Source organism: Polypterus senegalus, chromosome 4 (assembly GCF_016835505.1).
Source record: "Polypterus senegalus isolate Bchr_013 chromosome 4, ASM1683550v1, whole genome shotgun sequence".
NCBI lineage: Eukaryota > Metazoa > Chordata > Cladistia > Polypteriformes > Polypteridae > Polypterus > Polypterus senegalus.
In genome coordinates, this window is record NC_053157.1 from 56,585,330 (window position 1) to 56,611,141 (window position 25,812).

Consider the following 25,812-nt stretch of genomic DNA (forward strand, 5'->3'; position numbering starts at 1 on the left):
ACCGTGAAATTTTGAATCAACATATTTTTCCTTTAAAATGATACATTTACTCGGATTAAACGTTTGATCTGTCATCTACGTTCTATTACAAATAAAATATTGACATTTGCCATCTCAACATCATTGCATTCAGTTTTTATTCACAATTTGTTTAGTGTCCCAACTTTTTTGGAATCCGGTTTGTACAATGCCCATCATAACACTTGCTTGTGAATAATGTCACAATCTTAAGCACATAAACACATTTTGACAAATATAGTTTTTGTCTAATATGTTAAACTTTTTAATGCCAAGAATGCAAATTTAGCTTGTCCTATTGACATGAAAGCTTACAACAGTCAAGGCCAAACTCTCCAGTGACAGCAATACATTTCAAAGTACAGTATTCAATAATTTAGGAAAACTAATTGATGCATTCATTTTTCGTGCATTTATTGATCTTCCTTTGAAGGAAAATTTTAAACATTCAGCACTTCCAAATTTCTCTGCACATTACACCAAAATAGTGAGTAGGATAATTATAGCTAAAACATGAATTCTTCCGTTGTAATGGTTAATTTCTCTTATACAGGGTATGTTGGACGGGTTACATTCTAGCGTCGGCTATCATGGTATTGCAGATTTTTTACAGACACAAATTTATACACACACTCATTAATCTACAGTGGTGTGAAAAACTATTTGCCCCCTTCCTGATTTCTTATTCTTTTGCATGTTTGTCACACAAAATGTTTCTGATCATCAAACACATTAGTCAAATATAACACAAGTAAACACAAAATGCAGATTTTAAAATGATGGTTTTTATTATTTATTAAAAAATCCAAACCTACATGGCCCTGTGTGAAAAAGTAATTGTCCCCTTGTTAAAAAATAACCTAACTGTGGTGTATCACACCGGAGTTCAATTTCCGTAGCCACCCCCAAGCCTGATTACTGCCACACCTGTTTCAATCAAGAAATCACTTAAATAGGAGCTGCCTGACACAGAGAAGTAGACCAAAAGCACCTCAAAAGCTAGACATCATGCCAAGATCCAAAGAAATTCAGGAACAAATGAGAACAGACGTAATTGAGATCTATCAGTCTGGTAAAGGTTATAAAGCCATTTCTAAAGCTTTGGGACTCCAGCGAACCACAGTGAGAGCAATTATCCACAAATGGCAAAAACATGGAACAGTGGTGAACCTTCCCAGGAGTAGCCGGCCGACAAAAATTACCCCAAGAGCGCAGAGACGACTCATCCGAGAGGTCACAAAAGACCCCAGGACAACGTCTCAAGAACTGCAGGCCTCACTTGCCTCAATTAAGGTCAGTGTTCACGACTCCACCATAAGAAAGAGACTGGGCAAAAACGGCCTGCATGGCAGATTTCCAAGACGCAAACCACTGTTAAGCAAAAAGAACATTAGGGCTCATCTCAATTTTGCTAAGAAACATCTCAATGATTGCAAAGACTTTTGGGAAAATACCTTGTGGACTGATGAGACAAAAGTTGAACTTTTTGGAAGTCAAATGTCCCGTTACATCTGGCGTGAAAGTAACACAGCATTTCAGAAAAAGAACATCATACTAACAGTAAAATATGGTGGTGGTAGTGTGATGGTCTGGGGTTGTTTTGCTGCTTCAGGACCTGGAAGGCTTGCTGTGATAGATGGAACCATGAATTCTATTGTCTACCAAAAAATCCTGAAGGAGAATGTCCAGCCATCTGTTTGTCAACTCAAGCTGAGGCGATCTTGGGTGCTGCAACAGGACAATGACCCAAAACACACCAGCAAATCCACCTCTGAATGGCTGAAGAAAAACAAAATGAAGACTCTGGAGTGGCCTAGTCAAAGTCCTGACCTGAATCCAATTGAGATGCTATGGCATGACCTTAAAAAGGCGGTTCATGCTAGAAAACCCTCAAAGCTGAATTACAACAATTCTGCAAAGATGAGTGGGCCAAAATTCCTCCAGAGCGCTGTAAAAGACTCATTGTAACTCAAGTTATCGCAAACGCTTGATTGCAGTTATAGCTACTAAGGGTGGCCCAACCAGTTATTAGGTTCAGGGGGCAATTACTTTTTCACACAGGGCTATGTAGGTTTGGATTTTTTTTCTCCCTAAATAATAAAACCATCATTTAAAACTGCATTTTGTGTTTACTTGTGTTATATTTGACTAATCGTTAAATGTGTTTGATGATCAGAAACATTTTGTGTGACAAACATGCAATAGAATAAGAAATCAGGAAGGGGGCAAATAGTTTTTCACACCACTGTATATATATATCTCTATATATATCTATATCTATATATATATGTATATCTATATACAGTATACCAGAAACAGCGGACTGCATGCAGTGAATACACTTGACTTACAGTTTTCATATTCTCTCTGTACATTTAGCATTTGTTTGCTCAAAGGTTGATGCGCTGGCTACTTTGTGAGCAGCTCTTATTTTCTCCACTCTAGCGGCCCACTTCTTTTTTTCCGTCAGCATCTTTTCGCATTAAACCTAATTAAGTCAGTTTTTGTGTTGCAATTACTCAGTATGTTTTTCTTAATTTTTAACTTAAGCTGGAACTTAAGTGTTCAATCTGCCTTAAGAATGATTTAAGATATGAAGAGGTAGAGGAAGTGACGGTGAAGGTGATAGGGATAAGAATACCGTACGCATGTGCTGCGTGGCCACCCTGCTGCCCGCTGCAGAAAGTTGATTCTACCTGTGACGTGTGCTCAATCAATAAAAAGAAAAAAAATAATACACAAATGAAAAAGGCAGAGGATGAAGCAGATTGAAGCACTACAAACCAATTATCACATTTTTAACACAGTCAGAGATACTCTTAATGAAGATACATTAATAAAAGAACTACAGCTGTTTCTGAGTGAGTAAATCCACTGACACATACTGATGCCAATCATTCCATAACTACATGGGGAGAATGTGCAGGCTTTATGCAGAACCTGGTGCTGTAAGCCAGAAATGACAGCTATGCGCTTGCACTCTGCCCATTCTAAAACATCTGTACTAAACTTCCCAAAACGTTAACTTGATTAAAACTAAATGTGTGCTTATAGCGTCTGTTCAGCTCTTGTGATTTGATCCTTACATTCATGCTCAATCTTTCTATTTTTAGGCCAATGAAGCACACTCGTGCATGATAATACAGAGTGGCAGCAGGCAATATTTTTGAGAAATATCATAATAAGCTTCCATCTACTGTAGTGTAGGTAAGTGCGACTTTCTTCAGTTATTATTGTCTGCGTGTCTATAGAACATAAACAGCATGTCACATCTGGGCATCAACATTCAATTACAATAATGGCATTTGCTGATGACTTTCTAAGGTGAATCCATGTGCCACACCCAGACGAACAGTGAAGTGAAGTGCATAGCCAGCCTCCTTTTAAAATGACTGAATCTCAGTACAGTGTTTTGTTTTCGTTTTCTTTCTCTTCATAAAATGATATGGAAAAGTTGTTTTGATGCAGAGCAAAACACTAACATTTATGGCTTTAAAAACAGACATATTTGGTAAATTTAAATGTGTTTTTTAACATTGGGACCCTCGTGTACCAATTACTTCTGTTATAAAATGCAAAAACAGGCTAGTTATTTTTTAAAACGTATAAAATATACATCACTTTTGGATGGAATTTCTTTCAGCAATTATTTAGCATGATAGTAAGAAATTACTTGGATCTAAAAAATAATGTATTCATTGTTTAAGATGCTTGACCATAAAACATTCCTGATGATTTTTAACATTCCAATGTTCTATGTGTATTATTATGATTACAATGATACACTAATAGTTTTAAACAAATACACATTAAACACACTTCATATTGTATATTCACACACTCAATGAGGGCCTGATTAACATACATCTTTTATGCAAGTATTTCAGCACAACAGGAATAAAGGACGTCTAAATTAAAAAGGCATTCACATTAAAAAGATTCAGCTAGTTGCAGAAACAAGACTTGATTTTTTTTGGTGGTTCATGACCTAAGCATTTAATTAAGGAATAATAAAAAAAAAATCATTTTAAACAGATTTACAAGCAACAACAGTGTGTCCATAACATGCAAACTGAACACTGAATAAGTTTGCAATACAATAATCAATATTACATAAGGAGCGTTCAAGGTAAAATATCAAATTTGTTAGCTTAACAGTTTCGACTACAGAAAATTACTATTAGTGTATGCAAACAGCTGACTATTTTAATCTGGACTAAGCATATGGAAGTTCTTTGGCAGTAGTTCATTTTAGTATCACATATTTGAGAAACACTTGTTCTCCTACTTAAAAATGCTGTAATGCCAGGCTTAAAGTACCATTTCTCAAAAACAAGAGAAAAAATTTAGACACAAATGAACATGATATTTACTATGAATTAAACTAAAAATCACATAAATGCTAAACATTGTAATATTTTGAATTGCACCTACTGACAATTGTGACACAAACAGGTAAGGCATGCACTTTAACAGAATATTTTACAGACATGTTTCTACTGCTTCAATAAAGACCCCAACAAGTTGCGTGAACCCATGATGATGGTATAAGAGATAAAGTATTACCTTTGGAAGGATGAATGTACATTAAACCAGTTACTGCATAAACTAAACAATTTCAAAATGCATTGCTGTTGCTTAGAGTAAAATTCAAATTCTATAAGCAAGTATTAGAATTTTATATCCCATAAAGTGTGTATTTTTAAAAGTAAAAACTTCTTATGTTCTCCAAAGACAATGTGTTTAATGAGAATGGAAAGTGGTCAACTGATGACCAGCTATCCATTTCAGGAAAATATCATTAGCACTAGCTTTCCTCAACACTTGATGTTTCTAGTCTGCAATAGTGAAAGAGTGGTGTATTGTAAGGAAGTCATACTGTCTTTGTAATAAGTTTTTTTTTAATATTCATCAGTTTTCATCTCCAACCTATTTATTTTTTATCTGGAGTTCCCCTTATGATTTATTGTCATACTGTATGCAGCTAATTTTTACCAAATAAACACACCAAGGAATTCTACCAAATTTGACATATACAGTACATATACTGTAGACCAAAGACTCTGTACATTACTGGATGCATTAAAATAAATCCAAATCATAAAAGGATATACTCTTTAAATTCTACAAATTATACACAAATGTAAAATATCAAATTACATATTTAAAGAATTTGAGAATTAACCTAACCAGCTACAAAATTCACTTTCTAACAGAATATCACCTCAATGTCACTATTCTAACAATGATATTTGCAAAGGCATGATTTTATTATGCTTAATCAAAAATTATACATTCAAATTATATACAAGAGCTTATTTACAGCAAAATATTGAGCCACTGAAACATGCTTTTAGAAACATTGCCAATGGAAGGTGAAACAGCCTTATAGGAAGCTGTGGAAGCCACACACTCACCGACATGATTTATCTTGACAAATTTTTACTTTTTAGAAGCAAGGAACAAACACATGAATTAAAACAGACACCTACTGCTCGAATTCCAGTTTCAAAAGCTTGTCTGGCAAGCGTTGCTGGTCCATCTACTGTCTTTCCATCGTCATCTGGGCCCCAGCTGGCACTGTAGATATCAATGTACTGCTGTTGTAGGCTGAGTGATTTTGCTTCCACCATGTCTGTAACATCACCATCCAGCATTCGCACACCTTAAGCAACAGGGTTCACAATGTAAATTTAGTTATTATAGTATATATTTTATATACCTTCTATTTAAAAAAATGTTTTAAAACTTAAATTAGACTCCTAAAATTCAACAATTAAGGCAAAAGGATTTCGAATTTTGAAACTCTTAAATAGTTTCAAGTGTAAGGCCAGTGAAAAAAGCAAATACCAAAATTAAAGATTTCAAACTGAAGGCCACCCAAAACTATGCAAGGCAGAATAAATTATGAAGAGTAGTAAACGTGTATGCACTACACTGAAGGAAATCAATTATAATCTGGAAAAATGTCTAAATTAGTGTACGCCATCCTTATTTGGGTGTTCAGAACAAATTTAATGATTACTTCATGAAGTAGAAATAAATAATAAACAATGATAGATGTATTAGATATTTTAAATATTAAAATGTGTACTTCAATTTAAATGTTTAAAGTATAAATATTATTAATTGTAATAGAAATGTGGCATTCTTTACCCTCTGATAGAGATGCAGAGAGCGCAAGATCTCTAGTAATATGTAAAAAAAACAACTTAAAAATAACATCATATTCATAATCATTAATCATGCTTGTGTTTGAAATTTGTTATTTTTAGCAATTGTAAAGAATCAACAAATTAAAAATATTACCATATTCAAGATGAGAAATGTCTAAATAGCATAGTAAACAATCTGTGGTGTAGCGGTATGATTTGCCAACTTATAATCAAGAGTCCCTGGTTCGATCCTGACTGTCTCCTATATTTACTGTTTTCAGTAGTGAGCTGCTCTTATTGTTAATATTATACAGTACACACATATATTTGGTTTGTGTCTGTAACAGACCGTGTACATTTATAGTACTGCACTTGCAAAAGGTACCTTTTTATTTCACTTTTACTCTCTTACTCACGATCATGATACATACTACCGCCCTAGGGATCTGACACTGTTAATTTTTATTTGAAACTGGGAATAACTGAAGATATGAGTAGTGTTTTGAGGCAATGGAACTGGAAATTCTCTGATCTGGAGGGATAAAAGCTGACACACAAACGCTGGTGAATCTGCCTTCTTCATATCTCACTGTCACTTTATTTTTTTTTATTCAGTTTTATTGAGTGTTCCTGCTCATTAGTATGCACCTTATGGTGTATGATGTCCAAAAAAAAAAAAAAAAACACACACACAGACATAGGTATATACATGATATTGGGAATTATTCATTTTATGACCTTTTATGAGGTCAGTTCAGCGCTATATGCAATCATCAAATTCAAATGTTAACAGTTCACACACACGCAATTTACGACATGAGTACCTGTTGCAAGGCGCACACTTTTCTCTATGCTGTGGTTTCTATTACATTGAAAGGGCACTTGACACTGCCTCAGTTTACTTTCCTGAGGAAGCGGCTGGCTTGGAACAGAAGCTTGTTGATGTTGCATCCTCCCTTTCTTTTTTCCATCAACAACATGAGCCATGAACACTCTTCTTTTCACAGTGGGCCCCCGTACATGCCTTGCACAGTACATGTGCGTTGATCTTGCTGTACTAAAAAAGCTCACACCTTCTGGTGCACAATGTCGACACAGCACGGAGAAAAAAAAGAAAGACAAATATATGGGACATTGGGTATAAATTTATTGTACTTGTAAAAGTTAGCTTTTTTCAGTTTTTTTCTCTCAATCACGATCACTCTGTAACACCCCCCACCCCTCCTGATCGGACTATAAGTAACAGAGCCAGAATAAATTCACACCTGATCTGATGCTGTTCGTTTTCAAATAATATTACATTAGTGCAATGATGTTTTCTGATTGGTACTATTCAGGTCATAAAATGATTTCTTCAAAATGTCACATATATTGTCTCTCTCTTTCAGGTGTGTAATAGAAACCACAACATAGAGAGAAGTGTGTGGTAAATGTAGGAAGGACTGCAGTTGCGTGTGTGTGAACTGTTAACATTTGAATTTGATGATTGCATATAGCGCTAAACTGACCTCATAAAAGGTAATAAAATGGATAATTCTAAATATCATATACGTATACCTACGTCTGTTTTTTTGACATCATACACCATAAGGTGCATACTAATTCTGCGTGAGCAGGAACACTCAATAAAACTGAGTGAGATACGAAGGAGGCAGATTCACCAGCATGTGTGTGTCAGCTTTTATCCCTACTGATCAGTGAATGTCCAGTTCCATTGCCTCAAAACACCACTCACATGTACAGTTATTCCCAGTTTCAAATAAAAATTAACAGTGTCAGATCCCTAGGGCGGTAGTATGTATCGTAATTGTGAGTGAGAGAGTAAAAGTGGAAAAAAAAGAAGGTAACTTTTACAAGTACGGTACTATAAATGTACACAGTCTGTTACAGACGCAAACCAAATGTATGTGTGTACTGTATAGTATTAATAAGAGCCGCTCACTACTGAAAACATAAATATAGGAGACAGTCAGGATCGAACCGGGGACTCTTGATTATAAGTCGGCAAATCCTACCGCTACGCCACGGAAGCTGATGTATCATACTTGAACATTTTGTGAAAGTGTTTATTTGATCTTTGGACTTCAGGCTTCACACATTCTATAGTTTGTGCCTACATTTTGTAATATTTATTACTAAAATAAGAAAAAGTTTCTGTTTTAACAATGTGTTTACACAGATTACTGTAGAAATGGAACACATATGAAACGCATGTGTTCCAAATAATGATCTATTATTTCCACTCTAAAAACTCCAGTAGTTCACTCCCAGATAATCAATCAAGGCATGAGCTGGGAGAACATTGTGCACATTCTGCGGCGGTGGGGGATGGGATAACAGGCTGTTTGTCTTTATCGGCACATTTACAGGACAAAAGACGCTGGCGTAGAGGTGCAAACAGATTTAAGGTAGGCCGGATCTACGAGTTTTTTTGTAGGCTCTGGTAATTCTAGTGTTAACAAGCAATTTTAGCATCATGTCACCATGCGATGGATGACCTATCTACAGATGATTTGTAAGTGTTATGATGATCAAAAGAACCCTTTTAAGGTCTTGTTATAGGAATGTAAATGATAATCAAACAAGGCATGAGCTGGGAGAACTTAGTGAACGTTCTACGACGGTGGGGGATGGAGTAGCAGGTTGCTTGCTGCTTGTTTTAAATTGGCACATTTACAGGACAAAAGACGCTGACGGAGAGGTGAGAACGGATTTAAGGTGGGCCAGATTTCCAAGCTTTCTCGTAGGCTCTGGTAATTCAATTGTTAAGAGGTTTTTGGTTCTACAGGGCCAAAAAATGTGCGTGGATTGGGAGACTGGGCTTGTGGGAGGCTCTGGACAAAAAAAACAAGTCGTTTAAAATAATAATAAATTCATTAATTCTTAAGAACACTGAAATTAAAAATGTTTTGGAGAGATGTCACCATGTAAAAGAGAATACAGTATGTTGAAAACACAACATTCTCAGACTCAATTAGGCAAGTTTAGAGTTGACAGGGCTCTGTTATATTTAACTGTAGCACAATGGAACTTGATTTATCTAAGAAAAGAATTAGTGATGTACTTTTGGCCAATTTGCTATGTTAATACAGTCAACAAAACTGTAAATACTGTTATTTTATACACTCTATTTCCATAAAAAGTGTACAGAATTTATTATCTGATGTGTCATTTCCATCTTTATCAGAAAACGCCAAAACAGTAGCTGCATACTTCATCATTTATCACTGCAACTATATTGATAGTGAAAACAGTCTAAACGTAGTGGTACCAGATTCCCCCACACGTATGTGCTATGGTCTGCACAGAAAGACACTGGAAAGCTCCAAATGAGCGTTTCTAATATAAAAGCGTGCTCTGTTGCATTAAAGCACAGTTTTGTTTCAATTTTGAATGGCTCAAGCTTCACTGTGAATGAAGTATGTTGCATCTCTACAGTATGCGGATTCCAATACCTGCCAACTGCAAAGGGATTTCAGAATACCCTCTAGTAACTTCGGGAACTCCCAACAAAGCAATGTAGATTGCATGGTCCAGCATTTTTCAAGTACTGCTGCTGTAGGATATTATTGGTGTTACCAACTTTTTTCTGTCACATAGGCTTTACTTTCCCCCCAGTATTTGTGTGATGAGGTTATAATTTAAAGATTATTAAAATATATATAGGCTATATATTGTGCAAGCAATAGGGACCACCATTTTTAATTCATGACTTCTAATGTACTGTAAATAAGCCATTAGGTAAAATGGCCTGCAGCAAAATGCTTGATCTCGGGTTTAATACTGAGGCACCAAACGTATGGTTACGTTATTGTTGTGTCTGTGTGGATATCTTTTTGGTATTCTGGTTGCCTCTCCAGACTCAAAGTTTGCAGTCTGAGTAACTTGTTTCTTTACGTTTATCCATGTGGCTGCATATAACTTATTTTTTTTTTTTAATATACCCTGTAGTGTGCATCATGATAAGCAGATATTTACAGTTATTGTTATAAATATCATAAAAAGAAATCCTGTACAAACTATAATGGAGTAAGTCTGTTGTGATAAAATTCTTCTTTACCTGACCCCTGCCAAAAATAATATTTTTTATATTTTTCATATTAGAAACTGCTTTAGAATGTGAAGAAATAATTCAAGGAATGAAAAGAAAAGAATAAACAGTAAACTGCAGGCTACAAATCTTAAAGTTTGTACTTTTCTAAGTCAATAAATCCCCCTCAAGATTTACCTTATGGGAAAATGTAGTCTGAAAACTACATTAGCAAAGCTTGGGAGTTTATTGTTGTATGCAAATAAAGACTAACATTCAGAGATCCAATGCATCATTAGGGTTGCAGAGTAACAAAAGCAAGTATTTTTAAAGTAACTACCACCATATCTACTCTGCTACCTCACGGCTTTAAATTTTTGTTTGAAACTCAGAAAGAAGCAAATTGTGCAAAAGATACTTTTTATATTGCAAAGCTAACATGTGGTTACATTTTTTTTGTGTGGTGAAGGACTGCATACTCATCTAATCCTATGTAGCAGTTAGACTTCCAGCAATAAATGCCAATGCTTCGAAAAATGTCCTGTGTTGGCTGGGATTGGCTCCAGAAGACCCCCGTGAACCTGTAGTTAGGATATAGTGGGTTGCATTTACCGGTTAGTTACATAAATATACTGACAGTGGCCACCAGGGTGAGCACCAATGCCTTAAATCCCTCAGACACCAGTTCCCAGTGCCTCCAGGTTAGACCGACCCTAGCTGAATAGGGTCAAATTTTCCAAAACAATCTGCACCTGGCAGCACCCATAGCATGCGGCATGGTCCAGCAGCTTTGGAACTACAACACCCAGGTTTCCCTACTGCCATGCATATGGGTGTTCCAGCCCTAGGATGCTGCCACCTGGTAGCCTGGGGGATCCCCCTGTACATCAATATTACGAGGATTTTTGTGTGAACACAAATCCTACCAACTTGAATGAGAGTACCATTCCATATGGCCATCCATTACAACATATAACAATAGTTCAACTAAAATTATACAAAACCCAAGTGGTTAAAAAAAGAAAAAAAAAAGTCAATATATTATCAACATATTTGGTGCTAGTCTATTTTTATTTTGAAAACACATTACATTTTATTGTTAAATATAGATTGTTATCAATTAAGTTAATATTTGTTTTCACGTATTTAGGATTACCTGGAAACCAATTATTAGTGAAGACACAATGTCATAAAAAGTAATTTACTTATCAAGTGTTAGTCTCTATACCTGCCACCTCCATTATGGCTAAAAATTCATTTTCCACAGGCCACCTCGTCATCAAAACACTACTCACCCAAATGCTGTTGAAACATTCACTACCGTTCAAAAGTTTGTGGTCACCTAGAAATTTTCATGTTTTTGATAATAACTGATACCTTTATATCAAGATACCATTAAATTAATCTATACTAATAAAAGGCAAAGCCCTCACTGACTCACTCACTCATCACTAATTCTCCAACTTCCCGTGTAGGTAGAAGGCTGAAATTTGGTAGGCTCATTCCTAACAGCTTACTTACAAAAGTTGGGCAGGTTTCATTTCGAAATTCTACACGTAATGGTCATAACTGGAAGCTATTTTTCTACATATACTGTAATGGAGTTAAGCTCAAAAGCCGTGGGGGGCGGAGTTTCGTGTGACATCATTACGCCTCCCACGTAATCACGTGAACTGACTGTCAATGCAGTATGTAGAAAATCAGGAAGACCTCAAAAAAGCGCTCAAGAAAACATGCATTATATAATTGAGAAGGCAGCGAAACAATAAGAAGCGAGCGAGTGACATATACTACCATATATTCATGAGTGTTGCCAGCTCAGAAAGAAAGCACGGTGTAAACCTAAACTTTAAATTAAGTTCATAGACAGGCTACGCTGGCGTTTCACATACACACAGGTAATGCGGGATACAAGTTTAATGAGAGGACGCAGGATATAAACGAGAGTTAAAATTGTAGGTGAAGGGGTGTGCTTATGCAAATTCCGAGAGACTGTGTTTGTGGGGGATTGACGGATAAGGCGGGTGGGGGAGTCACGTCATCATCTCCCCTCCCACCTCATTTTGCTCTGAGCTGAGCTCATGCTAACGCTGTCTTCCGAAGCAAATTCCTCAGACTGCCACCAAATACTCACAGAAAAATCCACAAGTTAATACACACGCTGTCTCTATAGAGTTTCTACACACTGAATCCTCCAGGCACTACTTACAAAAGGTCACATTGACAATCGTGTTACGTTATTTTTAAAATCTTTCCTTTTCTTAGCACAAGCACAGCCGAGAAGCTTCGATGCATGTGCTCCATAACGCGTTAAAAAATAATGCATTTAATCACACTTTGCATTACAAGCAAAGGGAGCTTTTGTCAATGCATGATTTCCTGGTACACGGATTACATTGATCAGCGCATCCCGATTCATTTTACCCTCGCACCACCTTAGTTTGAGAAGAAGTATGAAAAAATATGAGGTTAACACAGAAAAACAGATCACCAATTCAAGCTTTATGAATAATCGATTCGCCATCAATAATTGTTTTGGTAAAGCCATCCTCCTTCCATTTTATAATTTTTCCGCCACTAGCCATGATTAAATGAATGGTAAAAAGTAAGAGCAAAGCGAGGGTGACTTATTTAGGCAGGCATATATATGACAGCAACACTCATGACAATGTCAATCATTTTACGTTATTATTAAAATGTTTCCTTTTCTTTTTCATTACTTCTTTAACACACTACTTCTCCGCTGCCAGGCGCGGGTATTTTGCTATATATATATATACAGTATATATGAATGACCTCCAAAGAGCGCTGAGACTTTTGATATCATGAACGTGTCTGCAAACTGGGGTCTCCTGCCCAGCAAAAGTCGAGCAGCCAGCGCGCGTGCATAGCTGTGCCGGCCTTTGAGACGCTGACTGCACTTCTGCCTTAAGTCAAAGTGAGCACTTTTAATTTTTTTCATCCTCCCCCTGCGCTATAGCCCAGACAAGTGCAAACACGGGACCCCTTTTCTACACCACGGCAAAATAATATTAAGGCGATTCACAATCGAGGCGAGACACAAATTTGAACGTTCACATAGAAAATGTAATTTCAATGTACCTGTACTTCTTAAAACGTTAATGTTTTACTGTTTAATAACTTATAGACTATAATTTATTATTTTTCCCTTGCACTCAGTGACCAAACCTATACACACACATATAGACACATACAAAATACACACAAGTATATGTATGTGTATATATATATACACACACACACACATACATACACACATATATATAATTTGTGTGTGTGTATGTATGTATGTGTGTGAATATATGATGTAGATATGAAGATATATATATGTATGTATGTGTATATATATATGTGTGTGTGTGTGTATATATATATGACAGCAGCAATCCAAGCTGTGAGAAAACAGTAAAAAGGAGGCGTGTCAGACGTCGTGGTACATTTTCTGATGCAGCTGCGAAAACAACTTCGTGACGCTGCCAAATACACAAAACAATTACTTTGACAATCATGTTACATTATTTTTAAAATGTTTCCTTTTCTTTTTCATAACTTCTTTAACACATGACATCGCTGTGAAGCTGGTATTTTGCTATATATATATATATATATATATATATATCACAGCACACTCATAACAGTGACAAAACAATTACATTGACAATCATGTTACGTTATTTTCAAAATGTTTCCTTTTCTTTTTCATTACTTCTTTAACACACTATCTCCGCTGGCTGGTATTTTGCTAGTATATATATATATATATATATATGTATATATATGTATATATATATATATATACTAATAAAAGGCAAAGCCCTCACTCACTCACTCACTCATCACTAATTCTCCAACTTCCCGTGTGGGTGGAAGGCTGAAATTTGGCAGGTTCATTCCTTACAGCTTCCTTACAAAAGTTGGGCAGGTTTTATATCAAAATTCTACGCGTAATGGTCATAACTGGAAGCAGTTTTTCTCCATTTACTGTAATGGAGATGAGCTTCAACGCCGTGGGCGGAGTTTCGTGTGACATCATCACGCCTCCCACGTAATCACGCAGTACATAGAAAACCAGGAAGACCTCAAAAAGCGCTGAAGAAAACATGCATTATATAATTGAGAAGGCAGCGAAACAATAAGAAGCGAAGCGAAAGTGACATATACAACCATATTCATGAGTTCTGCTACTTAGGAAACAAAGCACGATGTAAACCTACACATAGACAGGCTGCGCTGGCGCTTGTAATTTAGTGCCTGCCCATATAAGGCCGTCCGTCAGCGGCAATCCAATAGCAAACTGCCACGGGTAAATATTCACGGGTGAAGGACTGTGCTTATGGAGAGGAAGATGAGATGGTCAGGGTGGTGTTTGACACAAACTCAGCGAAACTGCGAGAGAAAGTTTTAAGTGCCAGGACTAAGGTAACATTAAATACAGCCATGGACATAGCACCAGATGGCACCAGCACAGCTGGGAACCTTCGATGCATGTACACCGAGTGGCTCACGTGAACTGACGCAGTGCACAGATAAAAAGCAACAGTTCCAAAGAGCACTGAACAAAAACCGAATTACACAATTGAAAAGGCAGCAAAAAATATGAAGCATATTCATAAATCCAACTACTGCGGAAACAAAGCACACGTTGGAAAAAGTCAATGTCCCGCTAAAGGAAGACAGTGTAAAAAACCCGTGCATGCAGTGTGTCAGGTCTCAGATAAAGAAGAAGACGAGCTGTTTATTGATGCAGTAAGAAACAAATCGATGAATGAAACCTGTCATCTTTACAACGATTGACAAACACGGAATGTAACTTGAACACAACACATCCTACAAATACGAACCTGATTGAAAGAAATAATGATAATCAAATCCTTGATGACAGCAACACTCAGTAACACTCACAAAACAAATACTGTATATTGACAGTCATGTTACGTTATTTTTAAAATGTTCCCTTTTCTTTTCTAGCTTTTTTAACACACTACTTTTCCACTGCGATACGCGGGTATATATATATGTATATATATATATCCCGATCTACATACTCGAATAATGGATACTTTATTCGCCATCAATGATTGTTTTGGTAAAGCCATACTCAGTGTATTCATTAGATGAACGGTAAAAAAGTAAGAGCGAGGGAGGATGACTTATTGAGGCATGCAGGCTGTAGTGCGCGTCAACTCTATCTGAATTGCGCGATCACATTTGAAAAAATATATCTTTTCAAGTTCTATTTAGTCCATATGTGTCAAACTCAAGGGCAGTGGGCCACATCCAGCCCGGCGTGTAATTATATCCGACCCGCGAGATCATTTTATATACTGTATTATTGTTATTAATGGCCCGGGTATATGAAGCGCTGGTAACACAATAAACTACAGATCCCATAATGCAGCGCTTCAGCTGCCTTGCCGAACACTTACGCGTTAATCAAGTGTAGCTTATGATGCTGCAAGTTATTGCGAAGCTAGCTCACACGATGCTGAAGAGAAAAGTTGATTCTGAAAATAGAGCCTTTAAAACCGATGGGAGGCTGAGTATATGTTTACTGAACCCGTGTGTCTCATTTGTGGAGCTAATGTGGCTGTAATTACAGAATTTAATCTAAGACGGCACTATGAGACAAAACATCAGGGTAACCTGAATGCAATGCAGAAGATACAGAAAGCAGAAGAATTAAATAAGAATCTGACACTTCAGCGGACGTTTTAACCCGTGCACAATCACAAAGTGATTTCAAGTGAAGCTGCTTTTATGGGAGACACAAATGCACCAGTGCAATTTGCCCCACTTTCCCTGTTGCCAAGTAATGTTAAACCAAGTTGTCACTACGGTGTTCCCAAATACGCACTTTGCTGATAAACTGAGCGCACTGAGTTTGCACGGCGCTTTGGTGACTTTGAAGAACAAAAAAAGTCCGTCTACATGCGGCTCGAACCTTGTGCATGTTTGGTAGCACATATCTGTGTGAGAAGCTCTTCTCAGTGATAAAGACTAACAAAACAGCACACAGGAGTCGCCTCACTGATGAGCACCTGCAATCCATCCTGAGAATCTCCACAACACAGAACCTCACACCAAACAGAAACGAACTTGTTGCCAAAAAAAGATGCCAGGCGTCCAGCTCTAAAATGACATATGAGCAAAGACAACTGAATGATTTGATTTGTTATTGCACGTAAGAGCGGGAGTCAACCGTTTTAACAAACAGCGTATTGCACTGATACTGAAATAGCTGTGTGTGTATATATGTAGATATGTATGTATATGTATATATATGTATATATATATGTGTATATGTATATATATATATATATATATATATATATATGTGTATATATATAGATATATATATATATATATATATATGTTTATGTGTGTGTGTGTAAATATATATATATGACAACAACACTCATCACTCACAACAGTGACAAAACAATTACATTGACAATCAGGTTACGTTATTTTCAAAATGTTTCCTTTTCTTTTCATTGCTTCTTTAACACACTACTTCTCCGCTGCTGGCTGGTATTTTGCTAGTATATATATATATATATATATATATATATATATATATATATATAGATAGATAGATAGATAGATAGATAGATAGATAGATAGATAGATAGATAGATAGATAATGACAACACTCATATCAAAGACAAAACAATTACATTAACAATCATGTTACGTTATTTTTTAAATTTTTCCTTTACTTTTTCATAACTTCTTTAACACACTACTTCTCCGCTGCGAAGCGCGGGTATTCTGCTAGTCTATACTAATAAAAGGCAAGGCCCTCACTGACTGACTGACTCACTCACTCACTCACTGACTCATCACTAATTCTCCAACTTCCCATTTAGGTAGAAAGCTGAAATTTGGCAGGCTTCTTCCTTACAGCTTACTTACAAAAGTTAAGGTTTCATTTCAAAATTCTACACGTAACGGTCATAACGGTAGATAACGCCCGCCATGTTGAACTTTCTTATTTATGGCGCCATCTTCACGAAATTTGGTAGGCGTCTTACCTGTGCTAACCAAAACCAATGCACATACTTATTTCGGTGGTATGACGCCACTGGCGGCTGCCATATTGAACTTTCCAATGTCACCAATTTTCCAACTTCCCGTGTAGGTAGAAGGCTGACCCCATCTTCACAAAATTTGGTAGGCGGCTTCCCTGCGCTAACCGAAACCAATGTACATACTTATTTCGGTGGTATGATGCCACTGTCAGCCGCCATATTGAACTTTTCAACGTCACTAATTCTCCAACTTCCCGTGTTGGTAGAAGGCTGAAATTTGGCAGGCTCATTCCTTACAGTTTACTTACAAAAGTTAAGCAGGTTTCATTTCGAAATTCTACGCGTAATGGTCATAACGTTCAACAACATCCGCCATGTTGAACTTTCTTATTTATGGCTCCATCTTCTCGACATTTGGTAGGCGGCTTCCCTGCACTAACCAAAACCAATGTACGTACTTATTTCGGTGGTATGATGCCACTGTTGGCCGCCATATTGAACTTTTCAACAGTCTTTGTTACTTTCTTTTCAAGAAATTTGGTACACGGGTTCCCAACGCTAACTAAATCCTACTTACGTACATATATATGTCCATAGCCTGCAGCTCGGCCACCGTGTGAGGTGGCGTTGGGTCCCCCATCCCAACGCCTCCCACGTTGTTGGCTGCCTGCCTATATAAGACCGTCCGTCGCTCCGGTCTCTACTTTCTCTTCCTTGCTTCGCCACGGGATTCACGTCTCCCTACTGACAACTACAGCCTTTTTGTTTAATCCACGGCTTCTCCGCTGTTTTATTGTTTGTTTATTACAATTATAGTTATTTTACTTTACATTTCTCAGGTACCCATTTCCTTTATCATTCCAACCCCCATTACCATGTCTATCGAGGTGATCACTATCGATCAAAGAACTGTCACTTACCGAGTGGTTTCCATGCCCGGAGATGGCACCTACCTTTTCCATTCTCTTTGTTACATACTGCACGGCCATATCAGGCTCACTCTTGATATCCAGAGGAACATTGTGTCTTATGTATTGAATGACTGGGACAGGTTCAAGGTGTGGACTGATGACAGTACAGGAGATAATTATACTACACAGGAGCACTAGAAGAGTGAAATGCTTAAGCCCTTCACCTATGGTTCTGCATGTGAGTTGATGGCTGCCGCTGAATTGTTCGGTTGTCGCTTTCAAGTGTACCGAAACTGCGAAATATTTTACACCTTTCAACAACCGCCAATGCCTCTTAAACATCTTAGATTCATAGGTGCTGATTTCAGTAGTGGACACTTTGATGTTTATGAATGTTTAAACTCTCAAAAGCTGGATGTGATTTTATCGATGAAACCGGTTGTGTGCTTACAACGCTTGACAGATGCCGAATGTCACTTCAACACAACAAATCCTGCAAATACTGTCGTAATTGAAACAAACCATGAAAAGAAACTGAAACCGATTAAAGAGTAAGCTCAGCGTACAGCTTGGTCATGTTACAACCGGAGGGCCAAACTGACAACATGGTATACAAAGAGATCCTTAACAAATAATTATTGGCATATTTTCCCTCAGTTTAAAAATGTTTAATTTTCTTCTTAATAAAAATTTTAATGCAGTACTTCGCAGCTGCGAAGCGCGGGTATTTTGCTAGTTTAAAAATATAACCAAGGCATTATTAGTGCTTATAATGGCTATTACTGCTTGAAATGACAGATTTTCACTTTATTATTCACATATATCTCCAACAACCATTTTTCAGCAGCAATTCCTTCCACTTCCTAAGCTTCTCCATAATTATTCATGTTTATGTTTGGTTATTAGAGAAACCTTTCTAATTGTATTAGCACCACAGAAACCTGTTATTCTGTTCATTCTGCAGCAGAGAAAATACAACTACAGAATGCCGAGTATAATACACTTTTTTCCAGTCATCTTCATTCCAATGTCTGTTCTTTTGCCCATTGTAAACTTCACTTTTTATTCGCCAGTCTCACAATTGGCTTTTTCTTTGAAATTCTACCTCTAAGGCCATCATCCCAGATTAGTCTTTAATTCTATTGCAGACGACACAGTAATAGACACCTTTATATGAAATCTTCAGTTTCTTGGCAATCTGTCACATAGAATAAACTTCATTCTTTAAAAAACATGTAGTGCTCTTTTCCCCCTCAATTAAAGAGGGCAAGAGGTTTAACTTGATCAGTATCCATAGTAGGTACGGTATAGTATATGCACACTGAGAATCAATTAACAACACATCATCTAAAACAAGCACTGCTAATGTGAAAGAAAAAAATTAACTGCTTGCAAGTTACTAAGAGTTAAAAAAAAAAAACTGACAAAGCTGTTTTTCTAGAACGGCAGGTTATTCATACAAGCATCTGTCATAAGACAGGGTGCAGTAAGCTGACCAAGGACAACTTCCTTTTCAGGAACGCGTCCATTAGACACAGGAAAGATGATTTTTCCTTCGTTAGGGCCCCATCTGCAACGTACACAACGTACACAAACAGAAACGGTTGGCCGATTTGTGCAATGTAAGATTAAATGCTTAGATAAACAATATTATGCTTATAGATAAGTAAGGGGAAGAGAGAGGGAGATATTAAAAAAAAAGGGAAGATATTAAAAGTTGATCGAAAAAGGGGAACTTTGATCTTCTGCTTTGCAAAGCATGAATCCTATGTACTTATCTGTGACTGAATAAAAGCTAATTGATTGAACTACTCCCGTCTTCCTTGGAGATCTCCTTCCACACTAATAAGGTCTAAGTTAAGTTTGCTGCATGAACAGAGCTCTAACACATTTGATTTTAAATAGTCGTTCACTACATTCACTAATGAAAGAGCTATATGCTTCAGCTCTAACTGCTTATAAATTTCATTTATTTAACGGGCAGACAGTTCTTATAAGTTACAGGGAAAGGAAACAATGATGACTGAGCTTCAAAGTGTACACCAATCAATAATAAGGACTCACAGGTTGCTGGACAGGAAGTAATAATGTGCATTAATGAGAAAAGATCAAATTTACTTTAATAAAAAAAAACAAAGTTAATTGAATTACTTATTCACTTTGTATTCCGTTTATCGTGTTATTTTTCTTTGATATAAATGGGCTTTTTTTTTTTTTTAAATAATTCATAGCATAGCAAAAATGAAAAAAAGATGTAAAGAACGTGGATTTCAATTAAATTGGTCTATTGCTTCTAACACAATGCTTCAAATAATCTGTTAAATGAAAGTTAGCACATTTTGAATCATTCAATCATTTACACATTTAGTTTTTTTGCTTTGAGTAACATTATAAGAAATTAAAGGCCGCTAACCATAGCAGACTTTCAGATGCAATTCATAAAGATGCTTAAGTCATAAACTAAAACATTTCAGGTGAAGAGTATCTTTCCTACTTTAGCTATAAAAATATTTCACATACCTCCGATCCTGGCATTGTAGGCAATTCCTACTATGCAGTGTGAATTGTTTGCAGTTGCAGCCACTTCTCCGGCACAACGGGTTCCATGTCTGCAGGCCAGAATTAGAGGAGAGAGAGGAGGGAAAATAAGAAGGCATTACTTGTCTGATTCAGAATTCCTACTGTCAGCCACATTAACCCAGCCAAATGCCAAGGCTGAAAACGAGACTGTATTTAGAGATACTGTGTACCTAGAGTACAAGGTGAAGATTTAAAATGAGTCCAGGCATTCTCAAATAGTATTCTACAACAATGAAAATAAATTCTATGCAGTGAGCTATAAACAGCACACTGATAAGGTTAAGCCTAATTCAAATTTGAAGTTACATTATTTATAGTTATCCAGTGATTAATATGGATCCTTAATATTGGTCTAGAAAGAAGCTAGTCATGAAATAAACTGAAGAACATGCCTAAAAACAGGAAATGAATAGTGGGTCACTAATGGGAAATGTTTGGCAGTGATACTTGTGCAGCAGCAAAATATCTAAAATAGACGATCCAGTTCTTCACAAAACACCTTGCGATTGTGGTTAGGCATTTAACTAACATGTTGCTCTCTTCTGCATTTCTATAACCACTACAGTACTGTATTTTTTTTTTTTTTTAAGATGTTTCAAGGGTGTCCTCAAGTAATGGTAATAAATACACTGCAAAAACTTTTTTTTCTAAGAATATTGAGAATATTGATAAACTTTGCACTGTCTTGCCAACAACTGAAATCTGTTTATTTACATGTAACAGATCTTGAGGAAAGCATCTATTAAACAAAGAACAACAGTAAAGTGAGCAGGCAGTGTGATGGCTTGGGGAATGGATTCTAATACATAAAATTTTTCACGTCTGACCTATTGTGGGTCCCTGACCAAGTTACCGACCTGCCTTTGCTCTAAATGTAAACAGCTGTAAGTTCTAACCTACAAAGTACATTAGGATACTATTAGTTGATTGATTGAGTAACTTGCTTTTACAAAACAGAAATGTTTAGAGTATGGGCAACAAAGGCCTGTTGTGCTTAAATCAAGACATGTTATGAATTTTTCAGAAACACCACATAAAACCAAAACAGGAACCTAAACCTGATGGGCACCTTTACCAAGGGGGCAATTCAATACGTGCCTATGGAAATCCGCAACATTGGATAAGTCATTAAGAACATTAGCTTACTCCTGTGCTCCCTCTTGTTTCTCTATTACATCATAGTGTTTTTACTTGTGCCTAATGGAGCAATCAATTTATTATACTGCAAATTATAGTCAGAGCAAATCAGATTAAAGCAGGATCTTTTTCTTAGAAATGTGTTGAAACTCAATCCACAACTACTTTCTGCCTTATGTGAGATACCATTATACTATGATATGAAATAATTCTAGTTCCACACTCTCTTAAAACTGGATGAAGCAGGTTCAGATAATTTGTATATGAATGGAAAACTACATTTGAATTTGCCAATACTTTCAAATGTGAACCTGCCTGTACAGTATGTAGTGCATTCTAATTGCTCAATTTTAGCACTATCTTCCAATATATTTTTCAAGATGTCTAAGTGTCCTTTTGATATAATGGTTAAGGCTGCAGGTTTAGCTCCTACCAAGTGTTTGCCACTGAGAAAATCATTTAATCTGTCTGTGCACAAACTGTAAAGTAAACATATACTGTAGAATAAATAAATCTGACCTTGTAGACCATAACACATAAACATGTCAATGATATATACAACAATATATTTTGTGATCTAACAAGTGAACACAGAATATTGTACATGGAGTAACAAATACTTCATCCATTTACGAGAAGAGCCTCTGCAATACGCAGTGTAGTAGGTCAAGCTTTAAATACGCAAAATAAATACAAAGGAAACTTGAATATTTCTATTTATCCCCCAAAGGCAAACAGTGCAAATGAAAGTTACTTCACTATCATTTGAAACGTACGTAACTAGGCTTTTCACTGTCTAAATTCAGATTTCTCATTACACACCTCAGAGGTGTGTTTCTATTGCAATTTCAGTGTGCAAATTACCTGCCTGACAGATTTGTTTTTGTGTCACTAGAAGGAATGTCTCTTCAATAGCATACTGAAATGACAACCTACTGACTTACAGATATTACACTTTGATTTGTCTAACTATACACAGAAAATTAAAATACTATGCCACTTCTATTAGTGCTGTCAGTTGATTACATGGAACAGAGAGTAAACTAAAAATATTGGTTAATGCATGAAAACTATGCCCACTCCCCACAGGAGACATACTACATCTGAAAGGCTCACATTAAATGAAATGCTTCCTTGGATATTGCAAAAAAAAGTGGCATAATATCTTAGCAATTACTTGAAACGATAAACAATAACAAAATGAGACTATATTAATACTACCAATAAAGCTATTGTTGAAAATGTCTTCTTGTGATGCCCTTTGAAACAAGCAATATGCTTACTGACTAATACAAGGTTTGTCTCTGCAAAATTTGGCACTGGTAAATTTACCATTACTAACTCAAATATGGGTTTTTTTCAGATAATAAATACAGAAGTGCCAAGGTAAGGTAGTTACACTCAATATGCATAGCACCAGAGAGTGGTGATGTGCTGCATGTTGATTAGCACATGCAAGAAACAATTTCACTGTACTCTTATAAACCTGTAGATGCTTTTGTTAAGGGTTTCCAAAATAGTTCTGAAATACAGCTACTGGAAAGGTTCAAGTATTAAGTGTGAAGTGCATTAAAAAAATAAAATTCCATGGTCCAAGTGCCTTTGTTTTAAACATTTCATTCATCATAGAATTTATAGATAATATGCACAAGAAATAAGAGCTTCTTTTTATGTTTCTGTTTAAGGCTTATGTATCTTTAATTATAATTTAGTTTATATAAGTTATCAGATACACTACAGTTAGAAAACTATATACTTCTATACCAGGGGTTCCCAACTCCAGTCCTGGACCACAGTGGCTGCAGTTTTTCATTCTAACCCTTCCTTAATTAGTGCACTGTTCTTGCTGCTAATTAACTTCTTTTGAATTAAGTTTAATTGACTTGTTTTATAAGATTTGACCCTCTCAATTTCTTCATTGTTTCTCTGAATTGCTTCATTTCTTTCCTTAAATGGCACCCAAACAGAAATGAAATGTAAAGTGAGTCATGATCTCAAACTCCAACCAATTTCACTAATTTTCATCCAGTTGCTTACTTTGGCTCCGTTTCTTGTAGTTAATTAAACCTGTTCTTTCTTTAATTCTATGGCTTGTCGCTGCACTCATTGTGCAATAGAATACACTTCTGAAATTGTTAATTTGGGGACCTGAGCAGATCAGCATTCCTGAGACCTTCACCTTTCTTTATTTTCAGATATTGTATGGTAGACAAAGTTTGCTGGTCATGTTTTGGTTAATTTTGTATCTCATTATAGTTTGGCTGCTAATTAAGGAAAAAGAAATAGTTAAGAGGTCCATGTCTTTAAGAGCAAGTCAAATAAAATAAATTCAAAAGAAGTTCATTAAGAGCAAAAACAGGCCACTAATTAAGAAAAGGGTTAGAATGAAAACCTGCAGCCACTTGGGCCCTCCAGGACTGGAGTTGGGGACCCCTGCTCTATGCCTTTGCATTTACAGGAATCTAAAATTTTATGTTTTCATTTAATTGTCTATCAATAAAAGGAGATAATTCTATTGTTACGCCAAAAATACAGTATAGCAGTATTGCGAATATCCCACAAACATTTTATTTTATAGGAGATAAAACAGAATTTTTTTTAACCTATGTAGCTATGTGAGACTTACAAGCTATTTACATTAAGAAAACACATATGTTAATTTACAGTTAACGTTAAGTATACAAGACAGGCACTTACAAAATCTATAACAAGTTCGAAAGGGAAAACGTATGCTTCAGTTTTAAATTTACTAGGTGTAGAAGACAAAGAAATGACAACAAAATAAAGTTTTGAACTCATCTTAGAAGTATTTCATTAAGGGTAGCCACTGGGCTTGAGAAAGGATTGCTTAATATCTGCAGGATGTATTGGACTTTAACCTTTATCAACACTAATTTAAAGCCTTGTAAAAGCTAAAACTATTTTTCTTTTTCATGAAAACACTGCAATTTATTTGAAAAAAAAGGACAGAGTCATGGATGGACGTTGGGATACTAGTATAAAAATATATTTTACACATATTTAAAAAAACGGTCTTTCATTTTTTATTTTCAACAATCTAAAAGCTCACCTTATAAAAGACTGGCTGACTCTCAGATGGGTATTTAGTGTCTTATTAATAATGACCAGAGACATTTTCCCAAAAGAAAAGAAAAAAAACACTGAATTGGAGGAGACACAGAATTACTAACAACAGATTCAAGAGACGGAATCTCATTCCCTTTTGGCTCCATGCTCGTGAATATGCTCACTGCCTTGATCCCTTTGTGCTATAATCATAGCTGTCGATAAGCCAACACTTTTTGTCTAGAGTGACTACAACCTCTTAACCCAAATATGTTAATATAACTTTCCTAATTGCACTGCCACATTTCCTTCATTGTCGTAGTTCTACATTCTAATTGTGACTGTGCTGGAATGCATCATGTCAGAATACTTGCAATAAAAACACAATATATAAATTAAATATTGTTTGATTGATTAGCCACAGAGGAAGAAAGCACAGTAGTTGGTATGACTAAATTAAGCATAATCCACCTTCAAATGTCCATGAACCTTTGTTAAATAGGACATAGAAAAGCTGTGCTGCTTTCAACTGATGAAAACAGGAGTGGCCAAGATGGGAGAAATTAACATAAGTAAAAAGCACGATAGGTTGGCGTTTCACCAAAATGAAAAAGTACCTAGGGCTGCTTTCTGCATGCACAGGCGGCCATCCATCTCATTCTCAAACTTGTGAAGAGATTTAAATTTGGAGGATTCTGCCTTTCCTTGAACTTGGCAAGACATATAAAAATATGTCTGTTTCCAACAATCTCTGCCAATTTCAAATTACAAAGAATAAAAACATGCAAAATGAACACGACCCTTTCAGAAGAAAGAAATAAATGGGGACTGGCTCAGAGCATTTCCTCATACATATAAAATAA

The 25,812-nt window shown here is 36.2% G+C and overlaps 1 protein-coding gene across 3 annotated transcripts in view; it reads right to left on the bottom strand.

The window, feature by feature from the left end:
- pcsk5b (proprotein convertase subtilisin/kexin type 5b) overlaps nucleotides 1-25,812 on the bottom strand; it is a 320,287-nt gene that overhangs the window by 112,093 nt on the left and 182,382 nt on the right. For all 3 annotated transcript variants that reach the window (XM_039750693.1, XM_039750694.1, XM_039750692.1), the window contains exons 6-7: nucleotides 20,687-20,775; nucleotides 5,511-5,683 (exon numbers count right to left, since the gene is read on the bottom strand). In XM_039750693.1, the coding sequence (XP_039606627.1) occupies nucleotides 5,511-5,683; nucleotides 20,687-20,775 (262 nt within the window). The remainder of the gene's footprint in view (nucleotides 1-5,510; nucleotides 5,684-20,686; nucleotides 20,776-25,812) is intronic.